Source organism: Poecilia reticulata, linkage group LG4 (genome assembly GCF_000633615.1).
Source record: "Poecilia reticulata strain Guanapo linkage group LG4, Guppy_female_1.0+MT, whole genome shotgun sequence".
Classification (NCBI taxonomy): Eukaryota; Metazoa; Chordata; class Actinopteri; order Cyprinodontiformes; family Poeciliidae; genus Poecilia; species Poecilia reticulata.
The window spans coordinates 7,599,920-7,625,184 of NC_024334.1; the positions used below are offsets into that span (position 1 = coordinate 7,599,920).

At 37.6% G+C, this 25,265-nt stretch overlaps 1 protein-coding gene across 1 annotated transcript in view; it reads right to left on the reverse strand.

The window, feature by feature from the left end:
* LOC103463509 (adhesion G-protein coupled receptor D2) overlaps positions 1 to 25,265 on the reverse strand; it is a 68,284-nt gene that overhangs the window by 19,003 nt on the left and 24,016 nt on the right. The window contains exons 15-17 of the mRNA XM_017304235.1: positions 16,591 to 16,632; positions 10,628 to 10,681; positions 7,588 to 7,732 (exon numbers count right to left, since the gene is read on the reverse strand). Coding sequence (XP_017159724.1) covers positions 7,588 to 7,732; positions 10,628 to 10,681; positions 16,591 to 16,632 — 241 coding nt within the window. The remainder of the gene's footprint in view (positions 1 to 7,587; positions 7,733 to 10,627; positions 10,682 to 16,590; positions 16,633 to 25,265) is intronic.

The window sequence follows — 25,265 nt, forward strand, 5'->3', positions numbered from 1 at the left end:
ATACTGAAGCCATTAAATAGACGATCAAAGACTAAAAACTATAGTAATGAAGGTAACAGAAAGTTAATGTAGAACAATTTCTCAAACAGGCAAGAAACAAAAATCAAAGCAACAGTCCAGATATGCGTTTCATGATTGAATAAGATTATAACATGAAATAAGACTCAAAAAAGAGTCTTTAAAGAAGATGCATACTACCCCTCTTAATAACCCATGTCCTTAGTTAACTTTGCAAATTGCATGCATGCAGAGTTAACGTGGTTTCACAGAAACCTCACAGAGGGAAACTTTCTTTTCTTTGTTCTCAAACTGAAACTGAAATAGGATTTATCAAAACTTAAGACGCTGCAAATCACTTAAACAACCAGAACCAGCACAGACATTAGTACACCTGACACATGCACAGCAGACAACGTCCAGACCTCGAAGTGTTTGKACCTATTTCCATACTGCCCAGTGCTCATCTTTTTTTTCCCCTCTTACTATTATGCAACTTAGGCAAATCTTGAGTTTGTGAGGGTCTTTCTGGGTGAAAGAATAAATAAATAAGCAGATAAACAGATGAATAACCCAGAGGGATGGGAGCGCATGTGGCTTGGCCATCCATCATATATCCTATTACCCTCCACTCAGCAGCTCCTGCAGTATATATAATGTAGTCAACCTCCATAAGCAGATACAAATTCAACTGTTTTCCTCCTCAATTTGTTACAACTGACAACAGCATGGACTGTGCCTTGTTGTTTCTCTGAATTATGAATAGATTCCCCTCACCAGACTTTCACTTGTGCATGATAGTGTGGTGTTTTATGCAGAACAGCTGTGGAAAACAAATGTGTAAAGCCTAGCGCAACTTGTAGCAGTTGGACAAATATGCATAAACAGCTGCGTTTAAAGGTACCAAATGGACTCAATTTTTCAACTCTGGATGGGTTATATTGGGGTGATAAATATAAAATACCACGCCACAGTGCAAGTGCAGGGAATGTAGCTGTTTAAGTGTTTCAAATGATCTAAGAACTGATTCAAGACATTTTACAGTAAACAACGATACAGTAGACATGTAAATCAAAATCTCAATTCTTGCCACAAGTTCCTTTTCCAAATTTAGTCTTGGAACAATAAATACTATGAGTATTATTCACCAGTTATGTGACATAATTGGATTGGGTGGGTAAAACAAAGAATGGGAGGAAGAACTATCAAAGAAAAGTTATAAAGTAAATAAGAAATTAACAAATCAGATGTAATATTGAGATTGACAGAAACCAAGCTGTGAGTGGTAGGGGAATGTAAATATATGGCAAACTGATAGCACATTTCACCCACCGCTTGTTTGTTTGGCTATTTATACTGTGAGGCTACAATCAGGTTCTTCAAAGCTTCAAGCCCACATGACGAGAGCCTATTTCAGGGCYGCACTTCCCCCAGATAGCTGAGCCAAATCTCATTCCACACACACACACACACATACACGCGCACACACGCCCACACACAAACCCAAAGTCATATGTATTTAGTTGTCCATCATTTCAAAATGTAAAAAGGATGCTGGGGGGAATTAAGTTTAATTCGTGTACAGAGGAAAAAGGAGTGAGAGAGAATAGGAGGATAAATTGTAAGGAAGTGATTTTTTTTGGGACTTGGCTGAACTCTCAAACCCTGTTTGGTTAGAGCAGATGTGGAATTAGTACACATCAGTTTGCATCAGTGAGACACTAAACACAAGCTGCTTCTTAGATGCCAAATACCTCTCTGTCATTCAGACACAAACATGTGCATGCCTCACTTCTAGTGTCTATGGTTCTGCTAGAGTAATTATCAGGATGATGTCAGTTCCCAGAGGATCAAATTCTTCTACTTGCTTTTTTAACCGTGGTAGTGCTGAGATACCTGTGGCGTGTGAAAAAATATTTTAACTAGGGAAAACAGTCAGGTTTTCGTTTCATTTAAAACAACAACAAGCCAACAGTAGTTGAGAGGCAGAAGAAGACGACTGTCACACTTGTTTCAGATTGTCAAACACATGTTAAATTCCAACAAATAAATATAAAACAGTTTTCTAATGGCAATTTCATTTATTAAGGAGAAATAAGAGGAAAAGCAACCAGGCTCTTTACAAAATAAGTTGYTCCCCCCAAAAAGATAATCGCTGGTTGTGACACAATTTGGGATGTTTGCAATAACTGACAATCAGTTTATATTTATGGTGGAATTTTGTCCCAATTTTCTTAGCAGAATAGCTTTCATACAACTGTAGAGTTTCTTCAAGCTGCCGCAAGGTTATCTGAAAATTATGCTAACTGATGCCTAGAAAGCATCAGATCTTACAAAAAAAAAGTGATTTCAGGAAAGTGTGTTCTTACTGCTCAATGTATTTATGTAATTATTTTTGAAAGGAGCTGTCAGGGGTTAAGGTAAGATCCTGTTAGGTAAAGACATTCTTCAGAAAGAATGAGAGAATTGTGATTTAACACAGAATTTAGCTAATTTTTCCTGAGTTAAAAAGGCCATTAGGAAGCAGTGCAAACCTTATGAAGCCCAATGAATGATAATAAAAAGGCCTAATTTGGACCTATGAGATTGAACTAATACCTGTAATAACTTTTAGGAAATTGGCTGAAAGCCTACAAGAAATRAAGGAAAGAAGAAGGGAAAGAAGAAAGGATATATTTTATCACGACATTTAATGCCTATGTGCATTACTTYGTCCTGTTTTGAAAAATATGTGTACACTAAAAATAAATCTTATTGTTAAATAGYTGTAGTTATGTTCTGATTTTGCAGCAGTTCACCTATAGCCCCCAAAGTGCATGACCAACTATAGCACATTTGCAAAAACAGTAGGTGATCTGATAGCAAGTACTRAGATGAAATCACTTTGAGCACGTCTTTCCACAAGAAAAGTCTTTCGACTGGGATCCTGTTTCATGTCAGTGAAATAAGCTAAATATGGATGACAACCTGTAGTGTGTGAGAGAGGAAAGTAAGTTGGAGTCAACCCCAGTGTGATGTCAGCAAAGGTCTGTGTATAATTTGCAGAAGATGCATTTGATAGACCACCAAACTGTTTTCTATCTGCAAGGCCCCAAATTGCAAGAAATGCTAAGGAACACGTGCGGAATGGAAGAAGGGGAAAGGTGTCAAATGTCAGACTCAAACTGGAATTCGCTTCCTACAAAGCGGGTTGGTKTAGCTTTAAACAAACGTTTTCTAACAAATACTTTGTKGACAACAGGAAACTGTACATTATGCTTCCTTAATTTAGAAACACCCCGGAAATATSTGAGAAAGCAAAACAATTGTCAAAAATATCAGTGTATGCACAATAACGGTCATTCCATGCATTTGCACATTTGGTCATTTCATTTAAGAGTATGAGTGCAAGTAATAGGCCGTATGAGTGCAAGTAATAGGCCGTGGGATTTACAAAACTTGTGGCGGTACACGTGGCGGATAAACTGGCTCATTTATGGGTCCAAAAACAAGTGAAAGCTTTGAGTTGACCCAGAGATGGCATGCGTTTTTATCAAAGAGGATGTCAAGATGTCCGCTAAGACCAGACAACATCTTAAAGTTATGATATCTATAAATGCAATCTGTGTATATTTTTAAGTTAATTATGAATATAGATGAATGTAAGAAAGTGCGATAAAAATGCATAGTCCAATCAAGCACATCTCAAAGCACAAGAGGCGAGAGAGGGATACTCTTCGACCTGTGGATTTAGAATAAGGTGAACATGAAAGGAAACCAAAGTAAAAAATGACATGAGGCTACACAAATGGCCTAGCATGTTATTGCAGCTCAAAAGGGCTTGCAACCTTCAACTCTGTCATTGTTTGGGATGCTTCTCATCAGAAATGCAACACTCATTTACACAGACAAACACCCACACATCGCTTTCAGTTCAAAATYCCCCATACTTCACCTCCCACTCCTTTTTATGCACTTGTCCTTCTGCTGCGCTCACAGCAAACATGTGCTTCGCTTGGTTATAATTCCCCCCAACACATACCCTGAATATAACCCATCATCTGCTGTGAAGAACTTTGACATCCAATTTGAGTACACAGGAAGATAAGAGAAGAATCTTCTGTGCAAGCCACATCCAGCTGAAAYCRRATATTTATCTTTACTGCATTAAAGGACAAACTTTTTTCCTTTCTTTAAATTCAGGCGTTTACAGTCTCTGCCTTAGTACCTGGTAGCATTGCCTTCGAAACAAACATTGTGGTGCTCACAGACTTATGCAAAGCACATTTTGGGAAAAGCCTGATGCCCACARTCATGTAAAATCCATCCTACACTACAAGCCCTGTTGAGGAAATCATTTTATATTGTATCTTATGCGATGGTGTTATATTTTGTCCTGTACTCTATGTTGTTGTCTACCTGGTTGTTTGTTGCCTACTAGATGACGGGAGTAGAGGAGCTGGTCTGTGGATAAGAATATACTCTTTGGGACAATAAAGTCTAAAGTCTATCTCTCATAATGTTTAGCTCCGTTCACAAATTTCCGTGGGATTTAGTACAGGACTTTGTAAATGTCACTCCAAAACACTGACCTTGTTGTGCATTGTTAGCCCTTTTATCTTAATCTGGCAGAATGTTTAAATATTCACTGTGCGTTTGCCCAAGCCTTAACTTCCTGACTGATGCTTCCAGACATTACTTTAACACTTGCACACAATGTCCTTTCCTCATGTCTTTTTTGCTTTTAAGTGTGCCAGTCCCTAATGCAGAAAAACATCAATATAACTACATACAGTTGGGATTGCAAGATGCTGCTGGCAAACTTTCCTCTATTTTTGTCAACTGTATTGATTTTCCTTGTGGTCAAGAAAAAAAAGGGTTTGTCTTCTTTTATTTTTTTACACTATCTGGTTTGCACTGCAAATATTATCAAATAAATGTTTGGCAAAAGATGATATTTTGAGAAAAAAAAAACACTTAGTTGAAACTTATTAGAATGTAATTATTTTAATCAATCATTTCCTTACATGGGTCATTTGGTGAATATCATATTTAATTAATCTGAACTGGAAAAAAGTGTGAGAACATAATAAAACTCTTGCCCCTTCAAAACAAAACAGCAATTACGTAAAAGATATAYCACAAAAGACGACAGCTACACTAACTTRTGCAGTTAAAAATACACCAGAGTGCTTAGAAAGGATTTGACATGACATGATGATTAGTCGCAGGGTACTGACTGTGCAAATTTGTCTTCTGCATAATATAACTGCATGGCACTGAGTGAGCACTTCTACAGTCCCAGCACTTAATCACATAAAGCCGATTACATTTGCATGTTGCAGCGGCGAGGTAGAGGCAAACCAGAGGAGCAGCAAATGGACTACATAATATCATCTGACAAGTGATTATTTCTCCATTTGTGTTCTATCAGAAACATTATGTTTGCTGCTCAGTTGGATGTGTCTGGTTGCGCTGATGATTCAGCATGTAAATGTGCCATAGGGACTGATTTAATAACTTTGCTGTGAGTGAGTGAAAGAGAGTAATAATGTGGTGGAGCATGCAAATCACTCGCAAAGGAAATGTTGTAAATCAGACTGAGAGGTATTCGGAGGAGCAATAAGGGCCGACAACACGCAGCCCATGCACTTTACAAATGTGAATTTTATTATACAAGCCATAAACTATTACCTACATAGTTTTCACAGATTTAAAGAGCCACTCTGTAAATTGATGTTTAGTTGCAGTTTTCCACCATCAGACGGTGCAATAAAGTRTTGGTGAAACATTTCGAAAATATATCCATASTATATATGCAGTAACATACATTTGAATATTATTGAAAAAGTTTATTGAATTTAAAACATGATCTTCATAGCAACTCATTACACACAAAGTGTTTTAAGCAGCATTGTTTCTGCTCATTTTGCTGAGTGCAGTGGCAGTGACGGCTGGTTACACAGTAAATCTTAGCGAGCCTGATTTGGAGATGTGTAAATACTTCCAAATGCATTTAGGCACACACTGTTAGGAAAAACTGACATTTTTTACAMATTTTTTAATAAGTTGATATGTATATGATGATTATTTTGTATCAATTATGTAATTTCTGATGTTTTTCTCCCTCCGTAACTGAGAGGGCAGCACTCCACACTCCCTTTGTATGTGCCGCTACTTGAAAATGCAGACTAAAATCCTTTGTATTTCTGCTTTTAGTTTAAAGAGGAAACGAGAAAAAGAGAAATTATGTAATTCTGCATCTGCCTCATCAGCTCAAAAAAMCCCAAGTTACTAGTTTTAAGTTACAAAATGAAAGCAGGACTCGACCTCTCCCTCTTTTTTGGCCYTCTTTGAAACTGGTACCCCCAATCTTTCCCACAGTGAAACAGGGTTCATCACTGGCAAGCGCAGCATGGGTCAGAGAGCTGAACCAGAGCCAGGAAGTCTGGTTAGTGTTAAAGTTGAATAGGGTACTTCTGATGTCTGATTTCACTCAACAGGCCAGCCGCTATTTTCTATTTCAGAATGCCTTGCTATGAAGTCTGGATGAAATACCAGCAAACGAACAGACATGGGGCACAATTTTATACTGTTGCCATCCAAAATCAGCCAACACCTTTAACCTGCAATACATTCTGGAGGCAATTCTGCTAATTTGAAGAAAATGAAAAGGGATGTGGCTGTAAGTCTATTACTACTTCTCATACTGACTAAAAAAAAMAACATAATTATTCTGTGAAGAGTCAATCTGAGGACATTGGTGCAACAGAAGAAGGTTGGTTGAAATRTAAGTCACCCATTGGGATGATAATCTCAAACAATCACAGATGTAAAACTATTTGAAATACTGYGACAAGTTCTATGAAGAGAAAAAGGGAATGTTCAAAAACTTGTACCAGCTTTTTTTTTTTTTTACTGTATTGTTGTGTGGGCTATAATTTCTGCTATTCAACTATTTGAAAAATGGATGAGGTCAAACAAAGACCTGTATAGTATTTGTTYTTATTCATGCACTGTTTTTGCATTTTAATCAAACAGCACTYAGTGYGGTGTTTTTATATGAAAGGGTTTTTATCTAATTTAAAACTTAAGGACAAAAGTTTGGTTGTTCAATTTACAGTCTTAAAATTCTGTTTCAAATGTAGCTTATCATAAAGCACCAATGCATTATAATCATCTCAAGGCACTTTACAAAAAGGTTCAAATATTCCARTTGGTAAACGTTTTTTGTGTCTAAGTAGATACAGCAAATTGCATGGCCACTGACCCATAGCAATCAAGTTTCCTTGACAACTGAGTTTGCCMTTCAGCCTAATTTTTTCTAGCAAAACTTATTCAGCTAAGTTGAAAATTATTTACACAAAGTTCAAAAGTCAAGGTACACAAAACATTTTTAAAACATTAATATTTATTCTAGAAAAACACAGGATTTTGAGTAGAACAGGTTGTTTGCCAAATAGTGGTCTAWTGTGTGCATCTAATGTTTCTAATCACACACGTTAATAATGGTAATATTTTAAATTGTACTTTCATTACGATTTTTACTGATGCTTGTTAAAATGGTGGTCAAAAGTCATAAAAACTGTTGAAATAAAATCAAACTCTCACCTCTGCTCTTCTCGTCCTCCATCCTATTAGAGGATGTGCTGTTGCACGGGTAGGTCTCTTCCTCCTGGCTAGGGGTTGATCCAAGCGGATAACTTACAGGACGGGAAGTGGTCAAAGAACTGGATGGTCGGGAGCTGGCACAGTTCTACAAAAAAAGACAAAATTAAACAATCTCGTGATCAGATTCCTTAGATGATGATTAGTTACTCAAACAAGGATTATGAACATTGTGATTGGTTCGAGAACTATTATTTTTTTAAATGTCTGTTGTTTAATTTGTGTTTTTCTTACTGTAAAAAAAAAAAAAACAGGCCCAAGTTAACACACAAAAGTCAATACAGTACCCTTGTTTGTGTTTAAGGTATTTTTWTGCTCATAGTCACTGACATTAAAAATAATCTTAAGTACAATTGTTTGCCATGTTTGTCTTTTATTTTAATTGTTACAATATGTAACAGGAGCAGTTTTTATCTAAGTTAGAATTGGATAGTGTCTTGTTTTGCACAAGCTTTTCCTTGTCCTAGGTCACCCCAAAAGATCATCATTCACCCACACAGACGCACGCACACGCACACGCACGCACACGCACACACACACACACACACACACACACACACACACACGCACGCACGCACACACACACGCACACACCCACACACACACAAAACCTTCAACATAGATTTGGGTGGTATACAGGTTCATTAAATGGGAAATTTTCGGTGTGTGCTATTCAGTTGTTTTCTATTGTAAATTTACAGCTGTATTGCATATACCAAAAATGCAATCAAAAGAATACAGATAAATCCACAGATACATGTTGCAATAAACCTTTTCTAACCAAAATGCCAAACCACAATATAAACTTTGATTAGATGAGTCCCACAACAATGTGTACCCAGTTTCAACTGTCTACCCGTAAAAACATTTACCTGATTGATTCCAACTGGTGTATCAAAACTTGAGAGAAGATTTAAAAAAAAAAAAAACTAATCCCTTTCTCATTTATATCTATATTTCAAGGGTGTCATGGGCGTGAAGTAGTGGGAAGGGGGATGGAGGGTGTTTTTTATTTGGACTTGGCAACTGACAGTTTTATTTCACAAAGCAATCCGGCTGTGTGTGTGAGGAAGAAGGAGGTCAGGGTAGGTCAAGAGGTATGTGGTATCAAATGGGCCAGTGACACTGCTAAAAGTGGCCATGTATGTGTGAGTACATATATAACCATACACCACAGGGGTTAAAAAAAGAGAGCATGAGTTGTACGCCTGAATATAGAACAACAATAAGGAAGAGGTCAAAAGAGGTTGATGCTAGTGTGGGATTTAAGAGGGGAGATTTCCTGATTGTGTTTGATGGAATTTATTTAAGATATTGTCAAGGTTATGCATGTCTCATCGCAGTAAAATAACACATTTGTAAGTTAAGAAATTGATCCTTCATTCAAATGACTGCAACTTTGTGTATTGTCAAAATAGTGAAAAATGACTGACACATCTGTTTCACCTTTCCCAAGTAAATCCCAATTGAAACTGATCATCTTATCGTATCCTTTACGCAAAGGCAGCGTGACTTTATCTAGACTACACTCATTGGTAATGTTTAAATGAACGGGAGACTAAGAGTTCCATTCAGTTTTTCTCAATTTAAGTCCTTAAAATGCTATTGACGTGAATTATTCCATTGGATTAAATCTTCACAGGCATATAATAAACCATATAAACCCCTTTATCTGTGACAGGAGCAATACGTCTCCAAATGACCCCATATGCTGTAACAGCATCAAAAATCCTCTTTGCGCCTCACCTCAAAGGCACAATACCCAATCCTATGTTTTACAACAAGAGGATATATAGGGGCATGTGCGGTCATCTAGAGCCAAATGTCTCCTATCTAACCACAGGACAGGGGGATACAGTATTTCGAGCAGGATTTATTGCACAAAACAGCATTAGCTAAAAACTATCAGGCAGCAGCGATGGCTTAAAAAAATGCATTCTGGTAGCGGAACCTGGCAAGATTGGAAAATTGCCACCACGGGAGGGGAGAGGACGCAGTAAAAATGACTCTAGATGGGGGTCCCTCACTGATAACAGGAGAAGCACATATATCAGACTGCACCTGGTGGCAAAACCCCCTTCCTCACAAACTCTCTACATTGACATATACGCATGCACATTTTAGCTTATCTATTTGTTTATTTCCTCCCATCTTTACATTGTCCATTTTTTAGGCAAAGAAGGGTCAAAGGGAAGGTGTAACAGCATGATCAGTTTTCAATCTCCTGCTCATAAATGGCTTCAAAGGAAGGGTTAAAGCACATGTGTGTGGGTCAGAGTGCAGAGGGAGGAGCAGGACAAAGTATTTCTGGAGATTAAGTGTGACACAACACCATGACCAGAAGCACTGTGTCTGTGTGTGCGCACATGAGATGGAGGATGCACACAACGCACCATTGGCAGAAGAGGTTAGAGTGATGAGTGGGTGTTTGTAAAGGGCTAAGGTTCATAATTGCACCTTTAAGTGCAGGAGTTGTGTCTTTGCATGTGTCAGACTTTTAAAAGGTGSTGTGTTGGCAACAATCTTTCTTCTTGCACAGGCCTACAGACACACAAACACACACTAGCAATATCCCACAGTTTCAGCTAAACAGCAGAGTCCAAGCGCGCATAAATACTGCTCTGACACTTTAATGTCTGGGGACGGCTTGTCCAGGATTAGAAACTTGTAACCCACTGCAGAACCTGACATTGCTGGGATGAAGGTGATGCAATTGGGAGAGGGAGGAAGGGCTAAAGGGGTGTGGGGGCTATTATGGAGGGTCTATGTTTGATGTATAAGGGCATCTAACATAGACTGTCGACCAGTAAAAGGTTATTAGAAGCTGCTTTGGAGCTGGCTTTCTTTGGCACTGAATGAGCTGCTTTTTTTTTTCTCCCACGAGAAGTAAAATACAGTTAGTTACACACATAATCAACAGAATTCATAAAAGCACATGGACCTGCATTTAAACTCCTTCAATTGAAAACTTAGAATGACTTACGGACAAATTAAGTGCTTTTCTTCTCTCCTTGATCCTGTTGACAGTACTCCATACCTGGAAGAAAGAGAATTAAACAAAAGTAGTAACTATTTATCTCAACTCAATAAATCATGTCTTAATAAATAAAACCTAAATTGAATTTTCCTGTGCGCACAGTCAAGTACACAAAAGGAGGAAGAATACTAAAGAGTAAAAGAATAATCGCATATTTTTAGAATTAATCTGCAGACAATATCATGGAGGAGCTGGCACGGTGTAGATGTGCATGTGAGGGTGTTCTGGTGTGTCCCAGTGCTAATGGGACTTGAAAGTGACACATAGAGCTGGCACACTAAGGAGACGACTTCAAGCTATCATCTGTCAACATGGAGCACAGGGGCCAACAAATGGAGCTATTGGAGGAGAAGGGACCGCCCTAGCAGAACAGATTGCATTTTTACACTCGAGATGAAACTGTGTACTTGCACGCCTTTATTTAACACACATATAACATCACAAAAGAGTGTCACTGATGTCGAAAATATACAGCACATACACACAGACACACATGTATACAGAGAAAATTATCAATCCTCAAATAGTAAACTACACCATAATTTTAGTGGGAAAACTTTTTGTGAAAATTTACACCACGTGGAAAAGGTTCATTTTACCAAAAACTGTTTCCACATATATTGAAAAGAAAAATAGAAGCATGGTGCTACCTAACAATTGTAACTGATTAAGAGATTATCAGAACAATGTAATTCCACAACTGGCGTAGTTGTGGCTTGACATTCATTTGAGACTACACTTAGAAAAAGATGAAATATTCCCAAACAAAGACCTAAACTTTAAGTACAATGACTGAAAATGAGTAATGAGTGTCGCTGTATCACTGTGTAAGTCCAAACTCGAAAATCTATTTAACATCTACAAAAGAAAAAAGGAATAACTTCCGCAGCGATTATGTTTATGTCTTATAAGGTAAAAAAAAAAATAAAAAATAGAATAACTGTGCTAAATACTTCAAAAACCTTTGAATCAGGTTTGGTTCTGAGTTTTCCACATTTTCTTATATCGTGTGTTGTTGTTCATCTGAGTTTGTCTTTGTCTCAATTTAGGAAGTTGGAAGAATTTTTGCTTTATTGTTGCCGCCTTTCTTACTATTGTTAGCAAGAGTTTTATATAACACAAAGTATTTGACATCTCTATACCATATGCTCAAAGTTATGGCAAAAGCATTGGAGCAGATCACATTTAGTGCAACGACTCTAGCAGATCGCCTATCCCAACCAGATACAGTGTAGCTACTACATGAACATAAGACTTCCATAAAAAACATTTAAGGTAATTATGAATTCTGCATGCCTGTGTGTGTGCCTGTGCCATTTTCATGCACACCGTCAGTACAAACTGGAAATTTGTAGTGGCTGGGCACTCATCTCTACAGCCTGTCCCAGCCCAGCCCACAACATTAGTGAATATGCATTATGGCTTATGGCTTCATTAAGTCACCAAGCATTATAAATTATGACACTGCACCAATCACACACATGTTCCAGAGACAGCTTGAGTGTACAATGGACATTTTGCATACAAACCACTGCTGAAGGCCCTATTAATGGAAGGAAGAGCAGAATCAGAAGTGAACAGTGTTATTATTTCTGACAACACCTTAACAAGGCCTTCAACACAGTATACATGCGAGTAAAACAACACTGTATAACATTATTTAAATGGGAAATTACGACTTCGGGATTTCACTGATATCAAAAACAGCCAGCATGCTGAGACAATTACGTGACACAACTTAATTAATCATTTGACAATGAGGGGAAGGGCATTGTTTCAGATTATTGTAATGTGTTTAAGGGGGTTTGAGTAGACTCAAGGTTTAGAACTGATGCAAAGCATGTAAATGGTTGCAACACAATTTCCATATAAAAGCAGTGCACCCAACAACACCTGCTGAAATCCTTGGAGTTGATGGAAATAAAGGGTCATCAAAGCGTGGGATTACAAGGTGACCACCAAGGAAAAGCTAATTGCAATGAATAATGGGAAGCTATCAGGTAATTAGCAATTAAGCATTGCATTTTGAGTATAATAGCAGCAGATGCAGTTTATGCTTCATACCACAGTTTATTGTTTAGCTGAAAAACCAGGCTTGTTAATCCACAATCTGACTTTTAAGGTACAGGTTAATTCACCGCCAACTTTTGCATATCGAAGTCATATTTCCTCATTAATTAGTTTTAAAAGGGAAACATTTAAAAGTAAAGTTAAAAATGGAGTGATCTCAATCTTTTCTGGATACTTGTCAACATATAGTCGTCTTTTTATTTTCATTTTAGCACAGATAGCTGGAGTCAAGCTTGCAACGAACAAGAGTGCCAATAGGCAGTCTAATCCATTCACTGGAACTTTGTTGAACAAGGACACCAATCAACCAATCAAGAATTGTCTAATACTGATTTCTTATTTTACATTCAGACTGAAAAAAATAGTTGAGTGTGAGGGCAACTGCTTCTTAATTTCAGTGAAATGGGTATTTCCCTTGCTCCCTATCACATGTCATGTCTGTTAACTTTGACCTTTGAATCTGTGAACATTTCTAATACACATGTATGTGGAAGGACTCCATATACATGTATACGTATATTTACCCTTCATGTGAGGGAGGAAGCCACTTCAACACTGTCATTGGCTTTTCAGTAGCATGAAAGGTACAGTTTTCTTTACCAAAGCACTGCCATCTGGAGGTATGCTGCCATTCCCAAGCTATAACCGCTGCTCAAGTTGGGATCACATCATGCACCAATTTTAATATGCAAATGGACCAGACTATAGCAGAGTATCAACTGATTTTGGTTAAAGCCCCATGTTGAGATCCTTTGGTTGAAGCAAAAGCAGTGTCTGCTGCTACCATGCATATTATAAGATCAACTCCATTCTTGAAGGACTCAAGAAGACCTTTCAAACACTGTCCATCTTACGGCTGATTTTTGATTTAGTAGTGTGGTCTCAATCCACTGTGAAGGGGCTTCAGTAAGAGATATAATTGCATGACTGCATGTGTCCAAAATATTTAACTGAAAAAGGAGCTCCTGCCCACTTCTAAAAATATTAGCTGAAATAAAAGCAAAAGACAACTACGTCCTTGGCTCATCATCTTACTGGAAGTCAAGAAGCAAGAAATATTTTGAATACTGATAGAAATTGTTTCTGAATATCTGCTATGGAATTTTGTAAACAAGATGGACGTTAAATTTAAAAAATATGACTAACATCCAAAACATGAGACAAACAGGGTGAGTCCAAACAAAATATGTTTCTTCTAAAGGTGATGGAGGTTTGGAAGAAGTAAAATGTACAGATCTGTAGTTCAAAGAGGTTTCTGTGAGTCGTCTCAACACAAAAGGAGGTTCCTTTTTTTTAAAAAAAAATTGGAACATAAGCTGTTCAAATACCATGAAAACCTCAGGGTCAAAGACAACTTCAGAGACTGCAAATTACTTCTGCCCATTAAAAAGGCCACTCAGCAGGAATGCATGTTAATTTATTTTACAATGTAAAGGGTCAACCTTCCCAGCATCTGTTTTGCCAATAGATTGGCTATGACTCAGGGACACCCTTTCATGCTCTGAAGAAGACATGAATACAAGCAAGAAAGAGAAAATACAAACTAAAGACAGGAAATTGAAATGTTGTGTGAGACCAATGTAATCTTGGATGTTCAGATGGACGGAGGAGCTGATGAAGTTAGATAAAAACTGAAAAGTGGGAGGTCATGTAATTTTGCCCATTTACCTTGTAAAGGCCTCGTCTGAAACAACAAAAAGACAAATGACCTTTGGATTCATCTGTAAAATGAACCTGTAAAACATATAGAGGAGATCTTTTTTTTTTCTCAAACTGAGACTCATTGGCCTCGGGTCACTTTCTGTGAAAAACATAATACAGGAAAAGAAAACTGACGACCACCCACCCCATACACCGCCCCCAATACATTTACATTACACTCTGGATGTTCGGGTTCACCAAACCCAGAGTTGATAAAATTGTGCATCTTCTGGTTGTGCTTCTTTCTAGCCGTGTTGTTTGTGTGTGGAGGGTTGGGGTATTGGTACATATTCCCATTATAACAATTTTTACCAACAAAAGGAGGTCATTTATTGAAAGTGAGGACATTTTTCTGGTCTTCACTTTTTTAAATTCTACCGAGCTCTACTTTAGGTTTGCGTTATGGTGTGAATAAAGCCTTGGTAAAGGCTTGGGTTACAAATGTACTTGGAATGGTTAAGATTATGAAAAATGTCTGGGTTTGGGATAAATGCAAAACCCAGTGTATCAGTCCTCAGACTATACAGTACAAGGATGTTTGTGCATATGAATCTTCTCTGCACCTGGTCCAAAAAAAAAGGATTTAAATAAAAGATGTTATTATAGCGATTTACAGGTAAATTTAAAAAATAAACATAAATGTTCACATGTATATGGAATATACATTTTGTCCTTTTTAAATGTACATGCTTTTGTGATAGAGCAAAGATGAATGAGCTGTACTTTTATTCTTAAAATGTTTTATTTTAAAATTCAAAGGTGACAATAAACCATATTTGCTGTTTATATTGATGTAATTCAAGTGCAGCGATAATCTTTTTTGTATTTTAATGTAAAACATCTTTGGTGGTGTTCAATTTCAGCAATGAAATACAGTGGGACCACCAGACCCAGTGGTTGCGTAACTAAAATATGAACATCAGGGCTTATAATTGTGTTTATGCATTCAAAATGGATCTCAATTATACAAATGTGGTACATTTTAGGAAGGTGCAGACTCAGACTCACATGACTCTGAGTCTGCTTTACCAGATATTTGTAGTTCTATAGTGTAAAAAATGAAGGGGAGAGAAAAACTGTTAAGGAGAGAGAACTATCTTGTGCTCAACCGTACTTTTGGRTTGAACAAAAAGTTGGTGGCATCTTTGTTGAAAGCTGGTCAAAATTTCACTCTAAAATTTTTCATGGCTTTCCCCATGAATCACACGTGTTGATGAGACAAATTTTATTCATTCTTTAATTGTGGTCATGGGCCAGTAGAATAACCTTATGTGAGCGGCACATGGGCCCCCAGGTAACATTTTAGACCCCAGAGACGCTGATCTTTCCTTTACAGAGAGACAAAAATGTTGTGGAGAGTATTTCAAGACTACTCACTATAAACTTTGGGGGGGAAACAAAACACAATGTAAAAGTACACCTGGCTGCCTATTTAAATTTTGAAGTTACTACATGAATCTCATGATGACATCAGACCCAATGTTAACCCAGCCTGGTTTTAATTTGAATATCTGAGTGTTAAAGTGGATGCATAACTAAACAGCAGGTCTTACTCTTTAATCATTTCCAGCAGGTAGCACATTTTTTGGTATTGTTTACAAAGGTGGTCTTTGCTATAAAAAGTTTAAGCACTACTGCTAGAATCACTTTAAATAGTAATCACATCCCAATATTGTTATTGTTTTCAATTATTAACTGGAAGCTGTTTGTTGCACTGTTTTTTGGTTGTTTTTTTTCTTATTTTTTCCCCATCCTGCAATGGTAGCTGCACTGGGCCATGCAAAGCCCTGGCCAGGAGCTTTGTCAGGATGCTAAATGGAGGACCGTGAGTTTAAAAACTTAAAGAGGCAGTGAAATATTAGCCAATGTGGGTGAGGAATGAGTGGCTGAGAAGCGCAGCGTGTCAGTGTTAAATGGTCGGACTCGGATGCATATAAGTTAGTCCAAGCATGAAGGGCAGCGGGACGCTCGCGTGGAAACGATGTCCCCTCCCCTCACTCCACTCACCCGCACGAAACGCGTTCGCACACGCACACACTCTGTCACCCCACCCACACAGCATTTAAGCAAGAAGCCCATCAGAAACTTGTCATTTCTCTCATTCACTCCGACAGCCTTGAGACACAATGCAGACTTACCTCTGTGTTGTACACCCCATATATCAGAAAGATGAACAGGCCCTGCAAACACAGACAAAGAAAGAAAGAGGGGAGAAAGAAGAGGACAAAGTTGTAACTGTTGTTTTCTCTTTTATCCTGTTTTTTTGTTAAATACATTAAAGAAAAGTACAAAGTTGATTGATGAGTACAGGGAAGGTGAAATGCTGTGAAGATGATGAAGAATTTCTGTAAACTGGACCATCTTTGTAAAGCTCAGCTTGCAYTTGTTTCATACCCAGTATGGGCAGCACAAAGCAACTAGAGGCTGAAATACAAGGTTCTACCTAGACTCACTCAGAAAAACAACCTCAAGTGCTTGTTTTCGTTTTATGTTTTTATTAAATGTAACCAGAAAAAAAAAAACATACTCTCCATAGCCTTAATCACTTGCATCATAAACACGCTTTCAAAATTTAATGAAATGAAAACAAAATTATTGGAGAATTAGACAGAACTAACCTATTAAAAATCTAAAGGCACAAACAGTTACACACAAAGAGAGCAACTAGGCGCCGACAAGACCAAGAGGAAAGCAGAGGGAAAAAAAGAGGCACGGGGAACAGAATGAAAAGAATGACAGACAAAAGAAGATATTTCATGTTCATAAAACTCATGGCTAGTACCCAGGGCCCAAGAATGTCATGCCCTTGGAGACAAAAAGGCCTGCACTTTTGGGCGCAATGAAAAAAGGAGGTTTTTTTTCCATTCAAATCCATTGTGGCATTCACTGAATGTACAAGCTGTGCATTCACCTTCAGGCAAAARTGTAATCCTTTAGCCTCAATGAAAACAGTGAGAACAACAAACTCTGAGCACTGATTGAACTGTGCCACTAAACATGTACTGAGAAAATATAAAAAGACAGTTAAAGTTCTAGCAATTTCAAGGCTGATGGACTCACTAGATGCTTGGACAAGACGAACACAATGTCAACACGGACCAACTTACTACAGGCACAAAATAACTTTTTAAAGTACACCTCTCCCCTTTCACTGCCAAAGTGTTTGTGCTGCTGYGCCGTTAGAAGTGGGGGTAAGGACACATCACGAGGACCGGGCACGATGTGGTCAAAGCATCAATCAAAACGAGTTCGGAGCATCCAATTTTTGCCAGAGGGAGATCTCGATGCATCAACATTGACAACATGATTTGGGGGCCCATCCTCAGCGGCTGGATGACAATGGCTGGCGACGACCTCTTGCTTGAGCGACAAGAAGTGGGCCGCGGCTCACCCCACCCAAGAATTGAACTGCCCTGTTTATCGTAATAACAGCTCAAGTCATACATCTTTTTAAAAATGACAGTTCTACTTGTCTCACACATGCGACAGACTATARGCAATCTGATGCTGGGATCTTCAGTTTGAATTTTTATTCAATAATTGCAAATGYGAGAAAACTTTGTTTCATAAAGAAATAAAATRGCACAATGGCAAGATTAGTAAAGTCTGTTAGGACAGCTGGTTAATGAATATGAAAAAATGTTTTAAATCTCTGAACTTTTACATATTTTCTTACTTTGTAACCACAAACTTCAATGCATTTTATTGCTGTTGATTCTGACAGACCTACACAAAATATTGTGCATAACTGTGAAGTGGAAGGAAAATGATACATGGTTTTCAAAACTTAAAAGTGTGACATGCATTAATGTGCATTTCCCTACAGTTAACTACAGGTTAATTACAGGGTTTCTGGGATAACATGTTAGAGAACACGARTAGGCAAACAACTTCATACAGACCAAAGAACACAGCAAAAAGGTCAAATATAAATTGTGAAAATGCTAGAAGCAGATTTAAAAACAATGCTTTGACCACTGAACAGGAAGGATAACATTGGTTACAACGGATTAGAACTAGGTTATTAAATTTTGTTTAAACCGTCAACTGGTAAAATACGTTCCCTGATTTGTGTGGTGAGGCTATATGCAGATGTTCCATTTACTCTAAATTAGATACAGCTTTGTTGTGTCTGCTGGTCTGATTCTTCTGCTCGCTAAAGTCAAGGATTACCGTTGTTGGAAATATAAATGCCAAAAAAAGAACATTTAGCATGTGTGGTATGGATCATAATCATCTACTCAACAACAAGCACATGCATACAAATAGGCAAGTAAGTTTATGTGCAAACAAATACATAAAGCAACACTGCGGGGGTAATTTGCAACACATGTTCTATTGTATTGCATTAGAGTTGCAAGTTTAAGCCCTTTGTTGCAATTTGATTATCATGTTTTTGATCAATGCTCTTATTCGTAACCAATCTTTTGTTATGCATCACACAATGTGAGGAGAACATGCCGCGGCATATTAGTTAAAATGATCTTTTAACRTCTAATTGAGTTAAAAATAAGATGGATTGTTTAAAATGTTAATTCATTAATATCTGCACTGAAAAACAAACATGCAAGAAAATTGGGGCACATTATTTAAATTCCAGAATGTTTTTCTAAACTCAGCCCCGTTTCTTTTGAACTCGGCACAAGATACTGGCCAATTTATGCAAAGAGTGAACACAATTACTATCAAAGTATTGTTACACTGTACATCAAACAGCAAAGCATATGTTAATTTGCTCCCCTCTAATTAGCAAACAATTGTATGTTTAAAAAGTTAAAGATAACACCGTGTTRTATCAAAAACATAATCACCCCAGAGAAATGTACTTTGCTGCAATACAACATAAAATAGTGCTTGTTTAAATAAGTAAGCAGGACTCTGATTTTCGGAGTTTTGTCCGGGAAAGAGTGAATTAAAGTTGAGCCGCTGGTTTACTGCAGCGTTTTCTAAGTCAAATCAGTTAAACCAATGAATTATAACCTTGGTGCTGTTAAAATACAGACAGTTTATAAAGTTAACAACCTCCTTTTGGAAGTTTTCCTTCCACGTCCTTGCAGCTCACTCTACGTAAAATCGAGTGGAGTCCATTAAATGTTTACCGTGAGCCATTAAGTGCAGCTTAGTTTTGCACTAAAAGCTTCATGCTACTCTTTAATCCTAACCTTTGCAAGTGGTGTCGCTAAATTAAGCTCATTTTATRAAAATATCCCAAGCTGGACATGAACAAATGAACAGGTTTTATTGCATATCTKGTCTTACACTGACAACAGAGTTAAAAGATAAAATATGCAAAGGCTTATTTAAACTTACGGTTTTACCAACTGGGTGTAAAATTTAAGTTTGCAATAAGACAAAGTGTGAGAACAGATAATTCAGAGTTTATCTGAACAAAGCAGTTAATAAAAATGTATTTTGTTTCAAATTTGTAGGTTTTGAAGGGATCTTTGTCTTACAAAGACCTGTTTTGTTTTCAAAAGCTAACATCTAACAGTAAGTTAAAGCAGCTGCATTGTTACAAAACTTAGAAAACTCCAGAAACAAAGTAATTCAAATTGACAGGTGCAAATTTGCCTTTGTTTCTCCATGGCACAGAACTCCAAATTAATCAGAAGGTAAGTCAGACACCATTTGTTTCTCTCTTATATTTTATCCTAGTTACAAAACAACTTCAGCAGAAACTCCAAAAGTAAAAGCAGGCATGGCTGATATCCTGCACACACATTTAAAAATATTAAATTCAGGGGTCTGTTTAAAGCACATTTTAGATTCAAAAGGACATTATCATTAGTACTTTCTGAGCTTGGTTACATCAAGTTMAGATCTGGCACAAAGTCCCACAGATGACAATTAGCAGCAGAGCAGAAAAGTTTAAAAAGGATCAGCAAATGTGTTTACTTATATGTTGGACCCCTGGTGTGCTACCTGAGGAGAACAGACTCTTCCCAAACGATATTTATTTTGTACACCTTAGTGCACTATAAATGATTACATATTCAAAGTGAACGATAACTATACATTCCCCCCAATCTTTCACCTTTCAGCGTCCCCATTTCCAGTTTCCATCAAGCTCTCCAATGGAGAGGACTTAGGGAGCAGCACTGGCAGGTAAAAAAATCTGAAAAGAGCAAGTTTATGACAGTGTCCTTGGGAAGMAAATTTTCAATGTACAGATATGAAAACTATGATTAAGGGGGGAGGGCAGAGTCTTGGCAAAAAGACGGGGACTGAYGGGGCAGGTTTTTCTTCTCTGCTACAATATATTGCTTCTGTCACCTAACTGCTCCTTTTTGTAAGAGAAGCGGGCAAAGCGTTTCATTAAACTAGARTGACATCAGGGAAAGGAGTGTTTTAAAATTGGATTAAAAGTTACTATATGTTTCTTTTCAGAAAGAAATGGCATCTGCTTAAATTCCATTTAGGATTAGGATCTGAACAATTTTAAGATGATCATACAGTAGAAGAAAAAGAATACTATGCAAATGTATTCTGAAATTTTTCACATTGGTGAAATATTACTACCAAAAGCATCAATCTATTTTTTGCTGGGGTTTTGGTTGATTTACCTACATAAAGTAGCACATCTCCCCCTTCAATATATCATCACAAAAATACTTCTCTATGCATCCATTGATGCTATTTATAATTCTTAGGAACAGGAAATAGATTCAATTWAAAKAACTACTTACAATTAAAATAAGGAAGAAATWTATAGGCAGACATTTGAAACTTAGGCGTAAAAGGGTTAATAAATAAAACGCTTCAGTAGCATCAACTTTTATAGACCACATGCTTTATGTTGTTTATAACAGTAACATCTGGYACTCCCATGGCTCAGTGTCAAAKTTACACTTGTCCAAACTGACATTATACATTGAAAAGGAAATTTTTACAATGTCATCTTTGTGTTGGACCAACAGCTTTATCAAAAGAAATTCAGGACCAAAACCACAACATCTTTTTCAAAGAACTGCAGAGAGCCAAAAAAGAGAGATATTTGAGTAACATAGACCTGCCGTCAAATACGCTAGCCCAAATTCAAACACACAGAGACACTTTTCACAAATAGAGCTATCTGCGTCTCTACTTGGCGAAAACGGTGGGGGGAAAAAAACCTGCCTTTCCACCTGGTAATCATTAAGAAAATGAGAGACAGAAGAGGTTAAAATGCTGTGATTGAGGGGAAAAGAGAAGAAATTCACACTTCTGCACTGGGGCTTGCTAATGTCTCTGACCCCTCCATGCATAAACAGTTTAATTAACATGTATACATAACTCGCACTTTAACTGCTCATGGCACGTCAAATCAAAGTGTCTGTCAAAGCTGTGAAAAAAGGGAGTTGATGGTTTGCAGGTCTTCGGTTCAAATCCAACCCGACGTAACTGCTCCAGCTGGCCAGAACAACTGGCAGGAGACACGGAGGAAGAGAGACGTGCAGGTATACGAGAAACCTGGCACTCTGCAGGGTTAAAAAGGCAAATACCTTCAATAAAAACTGAAATACCTAGGCTTGCATAAGATGACCAGAAGGTAAGATGGAAAGATGCTTACAGCGGGGAAAATAAATCTCAGCACATTTTTCTCAGGATTCTAAAATATCTGTGGATTTAAGGTTAGCAGAAGGAATTGAGTTTGACAGATATTATTAGTGGATTATAAGACACCATGCTCCTCTTACACACAAACGTTTGTTTAAATCCATATTTCATCACTTTGTCAGAAAATCAAAAACTGATTATTTTTCCAAACAATGGAAATAAGTAAGCATTGTTTTTAAGGCTGTGCTCATAGAAACAAGAGTAGAAATTGGTACTGAAAGAGGAACATTAAAATGATCTATAATCAGTGTCATTGACCTGTTGGGAAAAAAATATTCCCAAGGAAAACACAGARGGTGTCAGTATCTTTCTTCTCTCTCTACTAAAGCTGCTTAAACTATCAATCAATCAAGTCTATCAGTACGGCACATTTCAGCAACAAGTCAGTTCAACGTGCTTTGTAATAAAAACACAAAAATAAAAAGTCACAAAAACATTACACAGTCATTAATTGAGAAACCAGTAACAAACATTTCCATTTTATCGAGTGCCATCATCAGAATTATCAATACACATCAAATATGTTGATCAATGTTCCAGTGATCATAGGTCAAAAGCAACTCAAGTGGGTTTGCAGCCTTGATTTAAAGGAACTTTGCTGTTTTAAAGTTTTCTGGAAGTTCGTTCTACTGGAAGCCATCAGAGGATAACAGGAAGGGAAAACACAACAAACTGAAGCTGCCCTCTTTGATCAGTTCCAGCTTTCAACCTCTGTCTGCCATGTAGCCTCCTGGGATTGAAAGTAGCCGCAGCTTTTTAAAAAATATTTCGAGCTAAGATAAGGGGTTTGCTTTCTCTTTGAGGATACATGCAGGGGCTGGTGTTTAGTTATTAATGTTACACTCTGCAGAAGATTAAGTTAGTTTTAATGAAAAGTCAGCAAATTCACTTGGTCAGGGTAAAACTTAATCCTGTGTAAAYAGCAGATTTCGACAGTAAATTGGTATTTGACTGGTCCTACATTTTGCTTTATAATAAATATCGTATTGGTTGAAAAATGCACTTTAATCCTAATAAGACATTTTTGTGCCTGAATAAATAACAGCTGCACTCATCACTGATATGATGAGTGGACATTCTCTTCACATTGTAAGAAAATGTGAAGAGAATATGAAATGCTACAGACAARTGAACATTTATGCTCTGAATCTTTACAATACTTATCTTAAATGCATGGCTATTTTTTATTCTTATCCTTAGATMTGCTCCGAAGCTACTTCTGTTTGAGGGTGAAGTGGAGGCAAAAGTTTTCTTTCTGCTCTTATTCTGTTACACATTATGAAGGAAAGTGGATAAGTTCCTCCTTTGAAATGGTCTTGTAAGATTCCCACTTTCTCTTGATAAGAAACACGGTCAGCTGCGTGTCAAGTGGAGGAGCAGACCCCCAAGCGAACCTGCCTCAATGGGGTACAGCAACAGAAGAAAAGTGAGAGTATCTACACACACACGCACCCCCCCCCCACACACACACACAGACAGGCAGACTCAGAGGCCAGGAAGAACACCAGTACCGGTGTGTGATGGCTCAGGAGAGGAGGGAGAGTTATTAGCTTAGCCCTGAACCACCTACTTAATATAGGGGCCGGCGGTGATCGCTAACAGAGCCTGGCAGAGGTGACAGCTTTTGGCCCTGCTTGAGGAAATCCAATTGAAAAGCAGCCAAGAGGAACAACAAGCTCGAAACAGATGTTGCTCGCTACCACTGGTGCAACTTGGGTACACACAACCCGGCGGCGGCAACCCTTGGTGGCATGGCTGACACACAAACCTAAACACTGGGAAGTGGAGGGTCACAATGACTAGAAAAGTAGCAGAACCTGTTAAACTTTGACACTTACAATTGAAAGTGATGTTGTTTTATTTTCAAATGTACATTAGTGTTCAGATCAGTCCCACAAGCCTATCTGGCTTCCTAAAACATCTCACTGCACATTTGGAAAAAAAAAAAAAAAACTGTGTAACTTAGTGCAGAAGGCGCAGATGACAGCAGCACTCTAGCCAATCAGGACATTCAAACACGGAAGTGATGAGTGGGACCGATTAGATACAACAGAGCCTGAGAGAGATGGTAAGAGAATGTGCCACCAGACATCATTTTAAAATGAGTGTCACTGCTTCTTCGACCCTGTTTGTAATCAAATTCCTGCACTGGTATGTGTAGTAAATAATTGCACAAGCAGAAAGTATAAGGTRAKAGTTAAAATAAGTAGCCTGAAGGTAACAATATTAGCAGCACTAACCACCTCYATCATGAAGTTAGGTTTCTGTGCAAAGGTYGGTAAAAAAAAMMCCCMAAAAAACAGGAATTGACTGCACATATAGAATGTTAAACATTTTATCTAAAGYCACAGAAAATTAAAAATACATAATTCCACTATGTTTGCACTTATAATRTAGCCACCCTCTAGTAAAACAAGATGCTTTAATGAATACATTGCCTGTGGTGTTAATCAGAATGCATTCTTGTTTTCAAACTTTAAACTACTTAGTTAATTTTGTTGTGTTATATTGTCTTAGCATCTCATCCTTTTTGCCATTCTTTTCCATATACACATTCATGACCAGAAATCACAATGAAATTTTCTCACCTAAAACAGGGCAAAAAGTGAAATCCCCACTAAAAATAGACATGTAGATATGACACATACAATTTACACTTTTGTTCTACTTTATATAATTCTATAACTCTTTTAGTTATGAGCTCAAATATGCAGTTAAACCCAAATGTTTAATCTCCGTGTATTTTTTCTTTTATCTTTACTTTCTCAAGGTAATAAACATATTTGAATTTTATTTAAGTGCACCTACATTGGATAACAAAATGCTTCTTTGTGGTGCACCTCAAGAAACATGAGATAAACAAAATGTTCGCAAATCTCTTTAAAAAATGTCTGCGGAAGTAACAGATCAACCGCCACACTTCCTGGAGAAGACACCACCCGAACACTGATCCGTCAAATGCTCTTCCTCTTTTTGTGCTCCGATCTAGCGCGTCACTGGAATCAGAGCACAAAGACTTTCAAATCATCACAGCCTCATTCTCCACTAATAATTGAGTTAAGCAAGGCCAAACATACCTTAGTCATAATAACATTCATTTATTTCTTTCTATTTACTGCTCCTGCAAAAGAGCAAGAACGAAAAGGAGTGGAGAGAGAGAGAGAGAGAGAGAGAATGAGTGAGAAAGGCGTAGAACGAAAAGCAGGGGGAGAAATGG